Genomic DNA, 17,058 nt, shown 5'->3' with positions numbered 1-17,058 from the left:
ACAATGTCAAAAGATAATGATGAAGTGCGAACCAGTTTCTTCTCAACTGTAATATACTTGATTCATTCTCATCTTTTTTCTTTTTTTTTTTAACAATCGCAATCAACCAATTTTTATTTTATTTTTACCCACCCAGAAATAAATCAATCATTCATCAATGGCTTGTTGAATCTTATTAGATGGCTAGCTACCACTCGACAAAAAATGTTGTCGGGCCTAGTGGGCCAATATTTATTAAGGTCCATTAATTAACCGCAAGAAGGACTTGGAGTCTAAAATCTCCCCCCACATGCCTAAAATAAGTGCTGACCTGGCTCCTTCCTTTTAAAGCCCCCTTTAATAATATCGACAAATAATTTCATTTTTTCGGATTATTATTATTAGACCCAAAAGAAATATGCTCTCTGAATAAAATAAATAAAACTCACTTGGAAAACTTTGTCCCGGGAAAATGCAGAGACAGTTTTGGCGGGAACTCTACACATATTTTACCTTTTTTTTTTTTTAAATGTTTTTGTTGGCGAAAAGTTGAAATTTGTAATTTGTAGTAGATATGGAAATTTACTAATTGGTTAAAAAGTTATTTAAAGAGTCCCTCTCTCCAGTCCAGCTTCTTATAATCGAGTGATATTTTTCAGAAAGCGGTGGAGGATCGAATTTTAAGGCGACGAGCGTTCCATTAGGGTTTCGAATCGACTCTGCGACAAACCAGTTCAAAAACATGTACGGTGGCGACTTTGACGGCAACGCCGCTTTTGCCGGCGGCGGTTTCATGCCTTCTCAGGCTACTACCCAAGCGCATGACTCCTCTTCGTCCCTCAAGGTTCGTTTCCCCTCTCTCTCTCTCTCTCTCTACAATTATCTTCTCACTTCGATCAATCCTTTCCGCGTTTTCTTCAATCCAAGTCTATCGATCGTGTTTTCTCTCTATATCAATCTAATTGAATTTGCGATTATCTGTGCTTGTTTTTTTAGTATCTTACTGATTTTATCGGTTTCTAGTTGTTTCTCGGGAAAATTAGTAGAATCAATTCATGATAGTCCCACTCGAGTTTTCTATTGAAAAGTATCGAAGAACAAGTTGATGAACAGAGAGCTCTCGTAATGATGCTGTTTTCGTGATTTTGCATCTTATCATAGATCTATACATGTCAATGTCAATACACATTATGTTTGTCAAGTAGTGAATCTGGTGTCATAGACATCGTATGCTGTGCAGCATTTTACTTGAACAATTCAGCAATGTGTGAGTTTAATTTTCACCACTGTTTTGCAGAACCGTGATGTGCGTACCTTGCTTCCCCTGACACTGAAGCAATTGAGTAGCGCATCAACCAATGGTGAATCAAACTTCTCTGTAGATGGCGTTGATATTAACACTGTAAGCTCTTTTTCTTCTTCTTCTTCAGTTTAACTTATTTGCTGATATGTTATTACTTATTAACACTGTATCTCTACTGAGCAAGCATTTCACCTTTGTTTTATTTTATTTTTTTATGTGTATAGGTTGCAATAGTTGGACGAATTTCTAGAATGGAGAACAGAATTACTCAGGTCGATTTTGTTGTTGATGACGGTACCGGCTGGGTTGATTGTGTCAGATGGCAAGTACTTATATACTTACGCTAATCGAACCTCTATATGAAAATGTTATCTCAAGATCTCAACTATAGCTCTTGCTAATTTACTGTGGACCACTATCTGCAGGTGTCAAGAACGTCAAGAAACTGAAGAAATGGAAGCAGTCAAGTATGTTTCTGCTGTACATTTGTAGATTCTTCTATTTCGTTTTGTATGACTATAGAATTCATTTTTTGATATTCCACATCCTTTACAGGCTAGGGATGTACGTTCGCTTACATGGACACCTGAAAAGTTTTCAAGGGAAGCGATCTGTGAATGTTTTCTCAATTAGGTTTGTTTCTATGACATACTTCCTCGATCAGTCTATTATATACTTGGTCAGCGAACAATTTCCTATTAGGCTTTCGAGATTTGAAATATCTGTTTGATATGTGATATTTTATACTCAGTGGCTCAAAATGTTACATCTTCCATTTTTCTTTGTCCAAGTGAATGAATTTGCTGCATCTTAAAGATATATACTCGAGTCTAATAATATCCTTTCAGGCCTGTCACTGACTTCAATGAAATTGTTCACCACTTTACTGAGTGTATGTATGTCCACATGTACAACACCAAGTTACGGGTATTAGCCCATCTTTTGCCGCTATTTTAATCTTTGTTCCACAGCTTTTAAACTTCTCATGTTAGAGACTAACCTCTGTTACTTCAGGGTGGTTCTATTACTCATGGTGGCTCTAATACTCAAGCTACGGCTACTGCTAGGCCCCAAATGCCATATTCAACAATGCCAACCTCTGCAAAGCCATACCAAACTGGTCCATCTAATCAGGTATTAGACAGATCCAATCTAGAATTCAAATTTTACATGCTCTTTTGTGGCCCTCTTAATTTACTGAAGAATCTTTTCCAGTTCTCGAACCAAATCAATGATCCAATGCATGGTGTAAAGCAGACGGTCCTGAATTACCTGAATCAACCTATGCACCTGTAAGTTCATCTACTATGCCCAAAAGACCCCAGTTAACTTGTCATATATATCATTCGTACAGCTTTGAGTGCTCATGATCAAACTTCAGGTCATAAAATAAGTAAATTAATCTCTAAAGACCCTATGAGCCAAATTTCGTTAATTTGTAAGAAAAACTCATTCAGCTAGCACAAGTATATATAAGCCTTGTCGCTGGTTTTTGAAATTGTGATTTTCTTTTTTGTTTTGAAATTGTGATATTGATGAAGATGAATGTTGTCTTGTTAGTGATAATTGTATTGCCATATGAGACTCAACTTCTTTCGTTGGATCATGCCTCTCTTTCGGTCATCCAAAAGCTAACTAAGTTTGATATTTGGTTTTATATATGTTTGATCTACATCAGTGTATCTGAAGCTGGAGTTCATTGTGACATAATTGCGCGTGATCTCAGAATTCCTCCGCTTCAAGTCAGGTATATCTCTCTATCTCTATCTCCCTCCTCTCACTTATCTATACTTGAAAGAGTTTCAATATAAACGAAGAAATTTTATAGACAAGAACTGCTTTGTCTCTGTGGCAGGGAAGCGATAGAACAGCTCTCCAACGATGGCTGCGTTTACTCGACTGTGGACGATACATGCTTCAAATCAACAGCAAACGCTTGATAGAAAATGGATACATGCCATCACACATCAATCCTTTTCTCAAGTTTTAAAGCCTCTTTGTATAGGCCCTAAGGTAGGAAGATTATGTAGCTTCAAGACTTAAAAACTTTCTTAAGGCTTTCGGCTTTTTTTGGTTTTTTTTTTGGGTTCGTACGCCTGGTACATCTTTTAATGAAAAACTGAAAGATTATTAAGAAGCATTGGTAGTTAATAATACATTAAGTTGACATCTTGCTAGTTGTCCATTGAGTTGGCAAAGGTTTAGCTTATAAAACTCAGTTTCTTACTAGTAATTAAAAAAAAAGTGATGGTTTTCCTTTTGTTTAAAGTTTAGTGACATGGCCATGGCAGGTCGTTTCCTTTTGTCGATATGTTTATAAAAGAATTATACTAATATAGAAGTCAAGTAATTGAGAGAGATGCGACAACTCCTGAATCTCCTTGAGGCACATACACCTACTTTTTTATTAGAAAGACACGAATGCTAATCATCTTTATGCTTAAACTATGGAAATATGTAAATCTAAAGATGCACAGATTAGAATCCAGGATACGAGATTCAAGAAACATCATTGAACTGTCTAAAATCTAAAGACCCTGACCTCTTTAGGGAACTCACCCATAAAAACTCACCTAAAACGTATTTTTTTTAAAAGATGGGATCGATCGTACGTGTACGTTTTACATCCAACAAATCACAGAAGAACCTCAATCTCTCTCTCTCTCTCTCTAGGGATAACAACAAAACGATTGTACGGATACGACGGACGGACTGACTGACTCGTGGGGACCCTTACAAGTAACTCTCTAGAATTTGTGTTTTGTGTTTTTTTATTTTTTATTTTTCCTTTTTGTTTCCCCCGAAGAGAAGAAAAACAAACAAACAAAGAGAAAGAGAGAGAGAGAGAGGAGAGAGTGGGTAGAAGAAATAGGAATCAATCACATGGAGAAGATACGAAAATACGGATATGATCCAAGAAGCTAAGATGCTGAGGCCTCTCAGTGCGTTTCACGTACCCACGCGCTTCCTTCTCCGTGTACGCGCCGAACGATCTCCCGCGATTCCTCCTCCACAGCTCCTCCTCGTAGCTCTTGTGCGCGTAATACGCCTCCACCACCACCGACGACGATTGCTCTGTTTCCAGATCTCCTCCCTCTTCCTCCGCTGCGGCTAGACGGATCGGCTGCCTGACGTAATGGCCGCGGCTGATCCCTTCGAGCTCGTCGAGACGAGAGAGACCTCGAGGGGAAACCGCGTAAAGCTCTCCCGTCACGTGGTGGCCTGATCCAGGTTTGTTGAGGAGGAAAGGGACTCGGTATGGTCCGCAGACGAGAGGGTATTTGTCTGAGGTGTTGTATACTCCTTTGAAAGATGCGTCGCCTGATCGGATCAGATCTTGCATCAGGACATGGTTCGAGAATCCTCTCTTCAGAGTTCCGTACGTGAACACGAGCGTCGTTGTTGTTGTCGCGGTCTGTTTCGCCGGCGCCATTGTTTCTTGTCCCATGATGACTCAGTTGATTGATTTTTAGGCTTAGAACAGATCAAACGGAATATCTGTGTGGTTGGTGAAGAAAATTAGAAAATAGAATCAGAATCGAAGAGAGAGAGAGAGAGATAGGAATCTCTGATTTTTAGGATGTGAGAAATTTTGGGTTAAACCCGATGACGCCTTTATATAGTAGTACGCGTTTTTTATTTTATAAAATAAAATCTTTAAAAGTTTAATTTACTTTTATAAATTTACCAGCCCTAACTTAATTTTGTAATTAATTGCATGACAAGATAAAATGTAAAATTATAAATTTACTAATCAAATTTGTAAATTGGTGTTACTATTTGTGAAATGAAAAATAAAATAAAAAAAATGATGACGCAAGTTGTAATATGAAGAAAAGGAAATAGTATTGAGGGGAGGTGCACTCGGGTCACAAACGTCGTATCATATACATTTATTAGTTTTATACCAACATATCATATGGTAAGGTTGACAAAAAATATAAGTATATACAGGTTATTTTCGTAGAAAGAATTATAATTTCACATAGTTTTATGCGTTAAATTATTACAAATAAAAACAAAAATAGTTAAATAGATAGCAATAATTGGGGTGAGAAGTTGGTGTATCTGGGTTACGTGTAGACGCAGACTGATGCAGCACCATACATTACAGCCAAGTTGCTAATTTCCTTTTTATTTTATTTTACCTTTTATTTGCTTTCCAAAGCAATCCTATTTTTTAAAAGAGTCTCTTCTTAACCAATATCAACCTTTTTTTATTTATTTATTTCCATATTAAAAAATGAAAAGAAATTATGGCTGGTGGATGATAGCTCAGTCAAAAAATATATATAAACCTGGTTATCAAGGTTTTTTTTTAAATTTTTTATTATTTGGAATTCTAGTTTTATGAAAGTTTTGAAGAATAAAAATATATATTAAAGCTGTAGACAATGAAAGAAATAAAAAAGAAAAAGGCACGTAAATGCTTGGTTTGGTTGACAAAGCGAAGATGAAGAGATGAAAGAAGAATAAATGAATGATGACAAAAGAAAAAACACAGAGAGAGGTACAGAGAGAGGTACAGCTAAAAGCTATTATTATTTTGTTTTCTTCCTTTGGATTTTCGTTTTGTGTTAATGTTCCGTGGCTCGCTGGTACTCTGCTTGTACAATTGCACCGTACTTTTTACCTGCCCCTCACAACATTCCTTATTATCTTCTTTTTTTAAAAACAGTGGTTTGATTCTACTTTGTAAAAAAAGTAATTTCAACTACTACTTTCTTTTTTTCTCTTACATCTTTTCTAACACGTCGCAGCCTAGTTCAGTGCAATTATTTGACCCACCATTTATATATAATTCATCTGAGATTTTTCTTGATTTTTACTATTATTTACTCTCTTTTTTTTTTTCTTTTTTTAATACTCTTCTCAGTGGAGTATATTTTTTTTTATAAAATCAAGAACATATTAGTGCAGGGGGGGGGGGTGTTACATTGGATTTTTACAACTCTTGTATGTTAAGATATTGTGGCATTAAATAACGACTAGTATGATTTACCGAGTCTAAATTATTGTATAAAAATAAAAAATTTCATGTAAAAATCACAATGGAAAGAAAAAGGAAAAATAGTGCGTGTGGACTGTGAAAGTGTGATAAGCACATTCAATGGTTGATAAAAGCCCACAAAAGTGTGACACATCGAAAGAAACTTTTGAACACATTCAATGGACCTACTGACTGATAGATGATAGAACACAAAAGTTGCTTTTGCACACCCTCGTAATTCTTTTATTAATCAATGTATGTTTACAAAAGATATTGAAGCACATAATTTTTTTTCTGTTTAGGTGACGGAACAAAAAAACACACCACAACTTAATTCCAAACACACAAATGTAAGAAATACATTTTCTTGTTATATAATAAGGAGAAGCTATAAAACCCTCAAACACATAACAATGGTTGAAGCTTCACTTTGATGTCTGTCTATTCTACGCGTGACCCCATGAATGATGATACTATACAGAGTACAAGGCTTATACCCACAACACTGTGAAGCTAAATATTACATTTGCCAGATAATGTTTCTTCCTTATTGTACCAATCATCTTTCTAAACATACATACATCCTTCCAAAGCTGTTATATCCTGGACATATACATAAGGTGTACCACTATATTTCCGCGCCTGGTAACTTATCTCTGGTGAGGCGGAATAATAATGCCTTTTTTGAGTTCTGTAACCAAAGGTTGCAGAGCTCTGTTTCTTCTTCAGTTTATACAGTATCCTGTTTAAACGGTGATAAGCGAGACATCAACTGATGATGGAGATTTAAAAGCCTGGAAGAAGAGAATCGCTTTTAGCGGTAAAAACGGAGTAAACTAGATTGGAACCTTGCTCATCTGTTGTGTTATTGCCATCCGCCAATTGTTGTGTCCTGCAAATTTTCAAAGTTTTGTGGGTTAGAGAGTGCAGTGTTTTCGCTGTACGAATAGCTTTACTGCTACGAGGTGGACATTTGATTATTCAGTTTTGGTTCAGTTTTGGATGAAGACAACTAATGAAAGACCATCGTGTCAATAAATCTCCAGGGCTAAACAAACAGTAAAATAAAAACTGTTGAGTTCAAGAGAGGTACCATGGTGATGAGGAGTGACTGATGCCGAGTCCATTGCAAGTGAGTATCATTCCCTTAAACCTAGCGAGATATTCCTGTGTTAAATCAAAGAATGGAGACATATCAAAGCACTGATAAGGCGAAAACAGCTAAAGCTGAATTGGAAAGCTCAAGTGAAGTTTCAGACCCGCAATGTATACTTGTGAATCTCGTAAATACCGGTTAAATCGTACTCAAAACGTAAAGCAGGGTCCATTAGTACTGCAAGAACAAGAGAACAGAAAGCAAAATTACAAGACGAAATCAAGTTTTGGTTACTGTAATGGACACAAATCTAGTTCAATATCTGATCTCAAAGTGATGCAAAGAGTTTTACCATTATAAGCTTCATTAATCTCTTGAAATTTCGAAGTAGCCACAGTATCACAATTGTGCTTATCAGGATGCCACTTCTGCATATGGTTAAGAATCTCAGTAAACATTCCACTAATCCAATTCCAAACCTAAAGCAAATTTGACAAAAATCAGAGCTGTTTTACTAACCAATGCAAGCTTCCGATAATTCAGCTTGATCATCTCCTCAGTAGCATCATAATCAACTTCAAGGATCTTATAGTAATCCTTCAAATAAAGAGTAAATGAAATTCATATTAATACTCAAAAGAAAGAAAGAACCAGACATAATCAAAACCTTCAAAAGATTTAAAAAAAAAAACTCAAACTTGCCAAAAATTTGTCCAATCTTTCCTCAGAAAACAAAAAAAAATCTAAACTTTTGCATCACAACAAGATCGAATCAAACCAAGCAATCATCAGTGAATTGAAACATCAAATAGCGAATCAAACCCAGTAATCATCAGTGGTTTGTTATTTCAATTTACCTTGGGAGGATTGTTATCTTCCATCTGATGCAGAGAAGAACAGAGGAAGAATCTCTTCACACATCATCTAAGTTCAACTGAAGAATAAAAACCCTAAAAATAAGGAAGAAAAGGGACTGCAGATTTTTCTTTTTTTCCCTCTTCAAAATAAAATCAAACTAATGGTAGAGGAATTACTAGAAAAAAAGCTGTCTTTTCCCATGAATTAAATGGGGGAATTTGGACAGGCAAAAATATCAATCGAATCTGTGGTTTTGCTTTGATTTGATTTTTTGATTTTTCAGTTTATTCTTGTTATTAGGGGAACAAGTTTAGGCTGAGAAGAAGAGACTTGGCTCTTACTTTTGCGGTAACGTTGTCGTTGAAGATGAGAGAGATATAAAGATCGATATACCAGCATGAAGAGCCAACCGGTTCACTATTACGTTTGACCAAACCGGTTTGCTGCTTATTTCAGCAAATTTATTTGTATTCGGTCAACAAGAAACTGATGTTTGATTAAATACGTTGTTTTGGTGTCTATTAACTCAATGGCAATTTATCAGAAGAAGAAAGTAAACAACACTAAAAGTCTAAAACACTAATTAAAAAAACGAGCCCCCTAGAATGGTTCAACACAAAAACCAATAGAACCAATCAAAATCAATGAAAGACAGTTTTCAATTGGGTAAAACAGAGCTTCAATCAAGCAGTAGCTTCTGCTTCTGCGTCGGTTTCAACGGTGACAGACTGCGAAGAAGAACTGTTCTTGCTGCCACCGCTCCTTAGGCGCGACGATACATTGTCAATGGCTGAATTCAGTTGGCCGATTTTCTCATTCAATATCTCTCTTCTCTCCTGTTATAAACGTCAAACAAAATATGCCCACGTTTGTGCCTTAGTTTAGCATTTGGGATCTGCTTACAATCAGTACCGAGTTTTTCTTTTTACCTCTAGGCCTTCATCGTAGTACATCGGCTGCTGTGGTTTCTTGAAACCATGTTCATTTTCGTTCAGCACCGATCTCCGGATCTGAATAAAAAAAAACATAACAGCATAAATGGAAGTAAGAGTTAATATTCTTGATTGCATCTGGAAGAACCAATCTCAGATTCATTGAATCATTTCAAGAACAAAGCTCAGAACACTTAATCATTCGGAAGAACAAAGCCTAGACAGCAAAAGGAAGTAACACCAAGTAAGTTACCTAAAGCCAACATATTCTATGTCAGAAACCGGAACTACAAGACTAATCTATTGTTAATATTTTTGACGTCAGGAAGAACAAAGCTCAAAATCAGCAAAACTCTAAAGCCAAAAATCTTAGTATAGTTTCCTGTTAAAGAAACACTGAAATTTACCTGGGGAGCAAAGATATAAGCCAGAGTACCAAACACAGCACTTCCTAGAAGAAACCCCGTAACAAAATCACTACTTCCACCGCCCTTACTTCCGTCACTGCAATAAACCCCGGTAGACTCTCAAATGTGACAAATCAATCGTAACCTATCAATGTCAATTAGAGGTTTAATGGTTTATTTATAGAGAAATATACCGGTAACCTGCAGAAATCGAGAGTTTGCGACTGCGGTTCGATTGTGTTTTAACGGTCAATGTAGAGCTCTTGCGAATCGCATTGAAGTTCGTAGAGGACAAACGGTGTGCTTTGACAAGAGAGTCACCTGTGCCATAAAAATCGAAGAACACGGATCAAAGAGCTGCTTTGGTGCAGTTTGAGTAAACTCTTACAAAACCATACATGCAAATGAGAGAATAGTGGTGACTATACATCTCACCTTTTTTTTTTTTAAGTAATCTAAAGATATGGACTATGGAGTAACCATCACATAGACAGATTCAAATCATATGGTAGTCCTTTACTTAAAATTTGTATCAGTGGATTTTTGCATCTGCTTCATGTAGATTTGCTAAATATTGAACGAAGTATCAGATTATTAACAAACAACACAGCATGATCTCGCTAAATGCAAATACCTAACGGAAATTTTGAAATTCGATTGCGAGAAACTGGTCCTAAATCCCAAATTTCTCAATTAATTTGAAGCCATCACAGATAAATATAGAAACAACGAGCAACTGAGTGAATAAGCAAGTGCAAATCGGCGAACCTTTCTCCGATTACTCAGAAAGTGAGTTCTAAAAATAAATAAATAAAGTAGATGAAGTATCATCTAAATAGAGGAAACAGATGAACTGGTTACCTGAGAAAGAGGTGGGAGCTGCTACGAAGGACGCCATTGTACATGAAAATGAAGAAGAGATCTGAGAGGAACTGAGAAGAAGAAGAAGACGCACGAAATATATTACGCCATTTGTTTGTCCTACGACAAGAGTTATCTATTTTCTAAAATATCCCTTGAACTTACTTATTTCCCCAAAAATGCCCCTTAAGAGTTACATATTTTCTATAAGTCATCAAGTTTTTTCCTGACACTTGATTTAGCACCTCAGTATTTGTGATTGCCCATATATGCCACAACGAGAGAAATTAGAAATAGTCAAACACACTTTAGGTTAAGTAGATTGGTCAAGTCAACCAAAGCCAATATCTTGTCATCATCTGTTTCTTGCCCATCACCTTATGGCTTATATATGTACAAAGCTGTGAGTCGGGTCTTCTTCATAAAATCAAAAGACCAAAATAGACACTTTTCGTGGTTAGTTTCTAAGATAAGTTTCCTTATGAGGATTTGTCAGGTAAGTCTCTGAAGAGTATTCACATTCTGCTTCTTCTTGTGTTCCCATCTAGACACTGATCTCTCCTGCTGCTGCTGCTGTAGCTGTTGTTGTTGCTTTCGTTCCTTTTCTATGGATGAGAAGGGCAAGGAGAGTGAGAGAGAAGCTGCATCATCTTCTCGATTCACCATCTTATCTTGTGGCTTTTGACTACTGCTACTTCTACGTTCTTCAATGGACGTTGTTCCAGCCATGAAAGGCAGTACCACTCGTGTCACCGGGGTCATGTTTGGTGTAGTTTTCTCCACTCCTCTCCGTTTGTTGTTGTCATTGCCAAGTGCTCTGGGATTATTGTCTATCACTTCATCATCATCTTCTTTTCCATCATTCAAATCTAAAGGGAACTCAATCCTTTCCGTTGCATCAGGATTCTTTTTGATGATCTTTTTCTTCTCCTCACAGGGACCAGCACAAGACTTCCTTGAAGCTGATTCATTGCCAAATGTATCCCTCCTGAAAAAGCTACATCCAGTTTCTACTCCTGTAACTGTCTTCAGCTTTTTATTCGATGGACCATCACACAACCTTCCTTTATTTAGATCATCCAAGTCCACTGTCAGTGCCAAAATCCAAATAATTCGTCAACACCGATAAGAATTTTTTCCTGTCAGGTTTTCCTGGCCGGGAAACTAAACATCAGAGCTCGTTACAGCCGAGAGCAAATCCACTTTGATTACCTGGCGTCTTCTCATCCTCCAAGTTTGGGCTGAGACCTATCTCTCCTTCCTCGGTTTCTTCATCCGCTCCACAATCTCTATATGGAACAGATAATTCCTTCTGCTTTTCAATGGCATTGCACACTTTACCCTCTTTAGCATTCTCCTCCTGAACAAATCCATGAATCCATCACTGTGTGCATGATGTTAAGATAGACCTAGCAATTGCCTAGAAGACTCTAAACTAAAATACAACTGAGAGTAAGATTTATATAACTAGAGCAAAAAATAGAACGTCCAATGTACAGAGAAGAAATGTATAACTAGCTGAAGACTAGAACAACCCACATCCATGCACAATTGCATTCTGCTGGATGTGCAATCAGTCAAAGACTCTCTGTCGCTTGGATTCTCATGGTGAAAAGTCTCACGAGAAGAAAAAGCTTTCCCCATATTTGGCAAAACACAAGACACCGGAAGGGGTGTGGTTTTGAGTGGATTAGAGCAACTCTTTTTTTTTCCTCGGAATACACCCCAAAGGAAATAAAACATGTTCCAGCCTGCACACGCAACAGATATAGGACTAAGCAATATACTTTGTACAGATTAAACCAGGCCTTATATTTAAACAGAACCTTAAACACATCAGCAAAACATTGGTCGAACTTATTAGACTGTGTTTCAGTATGACTGGAGAGCCATATCTGCTAATTTGTGAGCAAACATTGTAAAGACAGTGAGATTCCAAAAACTTCAAAACGAACTATAAATAAACCTATTCAGAACAGTGAAACTTGCAACAAAACATATGTTCACGAAGAGAAAGAGTTCTAGTTAACATTCTTACGTTGGCAATCCCAAGGAAGCTGGTTGGACGCAAAAATCATAAGCTCAACACCCTCGAGGTTACCCTTTAGGGCTAAATCTTTCTGGATCATGTTGTCTACCAAGGGCTTATAATTTTTCTCATAACTGTGTCACAAGCAAAAATTAATATTTTTCGTCAGTGGATTAAAAAATAAAACACTGAAGCAACCAAAAACAGAACAACCATGTGAAACAAAACACAAGTTTATAAATCTACCTCTCAATGTCCTTGGCAAAGAAGAAAAGAGCCACATGGTGTTCCGTAGCACCTATATCTTGAAATTGTGCAGGCCATGTACTAAGCCTGGGTACTTCATTCAAGCTGAGTTTTACAGGAAATTGGTTCACCACTTCAACAACCTTAGGTGATGCTAAGGTTGAAAGATATGCTTGCATTCCACTATGCATTACTGATAAATTTCTGCTTTTCTGCACCTCCAAGTCTCCTCTGGTCAAAAGAAGTAGAAGGTTTATCAGCAAGCAATTAAACCAGAAAAGAGATTTTCATAAAAAGGGAACCAAAAACGTACTGCCAAATGTACTCATGCTCTGGGATGGTTGAGGTTGTCGACGGAACAGCTGGGGTAGCCACAGGAAAATCTCTCATGACAGGTTTTATAGAAGGAACATGAACTTCGGGCACAGCAGATTGGGAAGCAGGCATTGCATCAGCACCAGCGAGTGACTGTGTTCCATCTACTGCAATTGTCTGCTTGTCTGTCCGTAAATTCGGATGCCCTCCTGGCAATCCTTTGAATCCCACAGGCCAATCTCTTATGACCGGCACCTTTGAGGACAAACTTCTTACAGCCTTATTACAAACAGAATCTACATTAGACACTGAAGGCAAATCTGATTGCTCCAACCCTCTGCTTTTGCTAAAGCTGGGTTTTTTACGCAGAGCAGCATCAACCGCTGCTCGCAACCTATTACCCTTATTAATGTCCTCCCTAATATTAAGCATTTGGTGATTACCAACAACATCTTTGCTTTTCTCTCCCGCCTCTCTGACTTCCCTAGAGCGGGGTAAACCATCTACATTCAGTTCATTTTTACATGTCACTTCGCCTGAACTGCACTTCTCATTCGTAGATGAATCTCCCACTGCATAGGTAAGAAAATAAATCACTTTGTGTCAATCATGATATCTTTAACGCGTATAACTGTTTACTAATGGAGTGGAAATTGTACCAGAAGCAACTATATCTTCTAGACGGTTTCGACTTAGATGTCTGGCTTGCTTTGTCAAGCTACCTTGTTGGCCATCAGACTGCAAATCCTTCAAATCACGGGGACTTTTAGCATATGAACTGGACCAACTGCCACGTGAAATTAGTTTCTGATCGATTGTGGATGCTGAAGGGTTAGCTTCTGTGTTCCGATCTTTCAGTTGCTTTGTACTGTTAACTTTTGAGTCAATACAACTAGAGCTCCCTAAATCTACACATCTACTTGACATTGATTTGCCTACATTCCTAGAAAATCCTTCTTTTATATCACGGGAAGAATTGTCTTTCCCAGTCTTCTGTCGGGGAACATCATCCACTGGTCTCACTTTTGGTCTAGAGCTTGAAGAATTAAACGAATTGGACTTGAAAATTGAACCTATACAAATAGAAAAAGAGGTAATATTATACAACCTTCAATACCACCAGAAGTACAGCAAACTAGACAAGGAAGAACACGCTTGAGAAAAATCGTATTATATATCCTACCTTTAGGGGACTGTAGCTGCGAGTCAGGAGATCGTGTGCTTTCTGAGTCATCACTGGAGTGGCTGTTGAAAGATGAGTGATGAGCTAGCTTTCTCGTTGGTTTCTCTAAGCCCTTAAATGATGTTTCCCGGGATAATGCGGACAATCTGGGGAGAACAGCTCTCTTGGGTGACCCTGTTGGAGCCTCAACAGCCAATCTTTTAGAATCTAGAGCTGCCTCAAATCTGTCTATGTGCCTTTTGCTGGAGTTCTGTGTATTCATATTTACTGCACTCTCTCTTTTTCCCTTGGTTTCTGCACGTTTCAACTCAGTTTCGTAAGACAAAAACAAGGAAAAAACAAGTTCCTAATGTCTTCCACTAATATCATGGATAGTAAATTTTTCAGCTTTACCTAGCTTCTTCTTTTCTGCTACCTCAGCAAACTTGCATTCTTCACAAAGCCAATCACCCTTAGGAACTTTTTTAAGCATTACTCGCATGCAATAGCTGAGCAAAAGAAAACAGAACTATACATTTAGCACAGAAATGGTGCTCAGTTATTAATGACAGGATAATCCAATTGACTTAGACTTCACTAATATTAAGGTCAAGTATAAATCCTGAAGGGCAATTGGCCATAAGTTCAGAAAGACGGGATACTACGAATTCGAAAAACTACTTGCTATTTTTTCTTTCCCATGTACAGAAGCAGGCTTACGTGTGTTCTGCACCATCACTGCATCTGCTGCAGATAGCAAGTAAATCCTCACGACCTGCATCTCCGCAAGTATCACATACTTTTACCTGCTCAACATAATAAAGAAGAATTTCACTTCAGATTTTTGTCACTAGAAGATAAAGTAAACAATGAAACAAATAGAAGCAGAGACGCAAAAAACAGCATTGCTAACATCAAGTTCCAGCATTTCCGAATCAGCACTCTCAGTCTCAGACATGGCTGATGTGTTTGACTCATCTGCCGTATTGGGGGGAACATTTTCTGCGGACTTCCCAACCATTGGTTTTGAATGCGTAGAACATTCAATAAAAGAATCTTTCTTGTCTTTGTTACTCTTTGCCCCTGAATTTTCCTTGACTTTTCCCTGCCCTAGAATATTTTTGGCCTTATGGTCATTACATGTATCTAACTTCATGGAATCTTGATCTTTGCGAGACCCATCTAAGAGTGGGGCATGGGATATATCCGAAGATCTAATAATTTTCTTACTCTCAGCATTCTCAGATGAAGTATCATGGTTGGAATAAACCAGATTGCTCGGTTCAGTTGCAGTGTTATGTGAACTGCCGAGAGCATTAAAGTGAGAAGAAGGCAAAAGATCATCCGCGTTGAAAGAACACTCGCTCGCCACTACACCATGGGAGTTTTCATCTGATGACTCGTCCAACTTTGAACCGGTAAAGCGAGCATTACGATGCATGCAAGAAGAACAAGGAGCAGAGCAGACATTACAAGTGCCAGACTGCCATTTAGGACGACCTCTGCGACCCATGGAGGAGCGATAAGCAAGTCTTGTATCAGCCTTCAAGGCATAACATAGAGCGAATGTTATTAGCAACAGATTGACATCAAACAAAAAATGAAGGACTGTGCAGAGTCTACAGAATATTCTTAGTTTCTTACCATAAACAACAAAGTTGATGAGCACCACTCGCAAATCGATTTCTAATCCAACTGTGAAGAAAAAAGAAGCATAAATTAAGAAGTGCAAATTTAACTAACCCAGATGATTCAATCAATTATGCTGTTTAACAACACTAGCGTCGACGAACATGCAAATTAAGCACAATTCCTAAAAATAATCAAAGCGGATTTAAGTCTTATAGTTCAAAAACTCAGAATTACAGTGTAGAGAGGTCTCAAAAATCATCATCGACATTAGCATTTCAGTATCAGTAAATCAAGAACAAAGTAAACCCTAACTTACCATTTCCTTGATTATCGCTATACAAATACAAACCCTAAGTAAGTTCCTCTGAAATCCAGATTCGAATTCCTAAATTTTCTCGCTTTCTCTCTCTCTCTGGCGTGGCCCTAAGTTGGATTCTCGAATCTTGCTTTTTCCAGATAATGAATGAAATGAGAGAGGAGCTGCTTTTAAATAGCCATCCCCCCCCCCCCCCCAAAGGATCTCTCTCTATATATATATATATATCTGTACCTACACGTAGATACGTACGGACATACACACATACGTGTATAACATTCCACACGCTAAATATTAGTATATATTATTAATTACTAATTTAAGTCTATTATTATCATAAACACGCAAGTTTTTTTAACAGATTACAATTACTAAATCGTGTCTACACAAGATTTTTTCAGCAGTGATAGGTAGTATCCATACCTTTGACCGCCATGAAAGCATTTCTCTAGTCTAGAATCAGAATACAAAAGTTCATTTTAATTAATCTCGTTATGAGAATAAGGATTAAACTTATTAACTGCTAATTCTGTAATTTCGTTTTGAAATTGCTAAAAAAACAAATATGGGACCAAACGAAGAAAGAAATTACGAAACTGCCAGTTCGAATCATCTTCCAAAAAAGTTTATAATATTTTCGGCCGTTTTGGCCCATTTATAATGTAGTTGGAAATTTACTTCATAAGAAATTTTGGTTCAGCCCATTTTTGGGCCTTTTACGAAATTTTGCTGTTCCGGATTTTTAATAGGTTTTTAAATTTTTAAAAGGAAAAAAAAACAAATATAATATGAGAAACACAAAATCAATGAAATGTCCCCACAAAGATCTTGCATAGCTGGAAAAAAAATCAAATTTTGATAAAATCATCATTTCATTTGTCTTAACTTCGCCGCATTATTCGCTTTCTATTTACTAACATTGTTTATGATCA

General features: G+C 37.3%; 5 protein-coding genes across 7 annotated transcripts; 1 reads left to right on the top strand and 4 right to left on the bottom strand.

The window, feature by feature from the left end:
• Window positions 1–552: 552 nt before the first annotated feature.
• LOC17892120 (replication protein A 32 kDa subunit B) lies at window positions 553–3,465 on the top strand. Its single transcript, XM_006298201.2, has 10 exons — window positions 553–823; window positions 1,277–1,381; window positions 1,507–1,604; window positions 1,708–1,749; window positions 1,838–1,915; window positions 2,131–2,209; window positions 2,297–2,416; window positions 2,498–2,574; window positions 2,961–3,029; window positions 3,138–3,465. Exons 1-10 carry the CDS (start codon window positions 722–724, stop codon window positions 3,220–3,222), a joined length of 855 nt encoding a protein of 284 aa, XP_006298263.1. The 5' UTR covers window positions 553–721; the 3' UTR covers window positions 3,223–3,465.
• Window positions 3,466–3,660: 195 nt separating this feature from the next.
• On the bottom strand, window positions 3,661–4,888 carry LOC17891140 (putative gamma-glutamylcyclotransferase At3g02910). The gene has a single exon (XM_006298569.2). The coding sequence runs from the start codon at window positions 4,728–4,730 to the stop codon at window positions 4,158–4,160; it is 573 nt and encodes a 190-aa protein (XP_006298631.1). The 5' UTR covers window positions 4,731–4,888; the 3' UTR covers window positions 3,661–4,157.
• Window positions 4,889–6,575: 1,687 nt separating this feature from the next.
• LOC17892463 (dnAJ-like protein slr0093) lies at window positions 6,576–8,571 on the bottom strand. Of its 2 annotated transcripts, XM_006298700.2 has the most exons (7): window positions 8,226–8,571; window positions 7,888–7,965; window positions 7,721–7,796; window positions 7,532–7,605; window positions 7,366–7,439; window positions 7,121–7,164; window positions 6,576–7,014 (listed from the first exon to the last, which is right to left on the bottom strand). In XM_006298700.2, exons 1-7 carry the CDS (start codon window positions 8,247–8,249, stop codon window positions 6,998–7,000), a joined length of 387 nt encoding a protein of 128 aa, XP_006298762.1. In that variant the 5' UTR covers window positions 8,250–8,571; the 3' UTR covers window positions 6,576–6,997. The 2 variants fall into 2 exon arrangements, with proteins under 2 accessions (XP_006298762.1, XP_006298763.1); XM_006298701.2 differs by having other exon boundaries at window positions 6,576–7,164.
• A 130-nt stretch (window positions 8,572–8,701) lies between these two features.
• On the bottom strand, window positions 8,702–10,523 carry LOC17892722. Its single transcript, XM_006298925.2, has 5 exons — window positions 10,427–10,523; window positions 9,760–9,886; window positions 9,566–9,662; window positions 9,156–9,236; window positions 8,702–9,062 (listed from the first exon to the last, which is right to left on the bottom strand). The coding sequence occupies exons 1-5, from the start codon at window positions 10,461–10,463 to the stop codon at window positions 8,910–8,912; spliced, it is 495 nt and encodes a 164-aa protein (XP_006298987.1). The 5' UTR covers window positions 10,464–10,523; the 3' UTR covers window positions 8,702–8,909.
• Window positions 10,524–10,683: 160 nt separating this feature from the next.
• On the bottom strand, window positions 10,684–16,276 carry LOC17892999 (serine-rich adhesin for platelets). Of its 2 annotated transcripts, XM_023785760.1 has the most exons (14): window positions 16,127–16,276; window positions 15,823–15,873; window positions 15,409–15,721; window positions 15,092–15,288; window positions 14,899–14,984; window positions 14,593–14,687; window positions 14,200–14,493; window positions 13,676–14,089; window positions 13,015–13,588; window positions 12,702–12,932; window positions 12,465–12,589; window positions 11,966–12,177; window positions 11,639–11,786; window positions 10,684–11,514 (listed from the first exon to the last, which is right to left on the bottom strand). In XM_023785760.1, the coding sequence occupies exons 2-14, from the start codon at window positions 15,823–15,825 to the stop codon at window positions 10,919–10,921; spliced, it is 3,288 nt and encodes a 1,095-aa protein (XP_023641528.1). In that variant the 5' UTR covers window positions 15,826–15,873; window positions 16,127–16,276; the 3' UTR covers window positions 10,684–10,918. The 2 variants fall into 2 exon arrangements, with proteins under 2 accessions (XP_023641528.1, XP_023641527.1); XM_023785759.1 differs by having other exon boundaries at window positions 15,092–15,721.
• Window positions 16,277–17,058: the final 782 nt, after the last annotated feature.

Source organism: Capsella rubella, unplaced genomic scaffold, assembly GCF_000375325.1.
Source record: "Capsella rubella cultivar Monte Gargano unplaced genomic scaffold, Caprub1_0 scaffold_3, whole genome shotgun sequence".
NCBI classification, from domain to species: domain Eukaryota; kingdom Viridiplantae; phylum Streptophyta; class Magnoliopsida; order Brassicales; family Brassicaceae; genus Capsella; species Capsella rubella.
The sequence above is the reverse complement of the archived record's forward strand: the minus strand, read 5'-3'. Positions and strand labels throughout refer to the sequence as shown.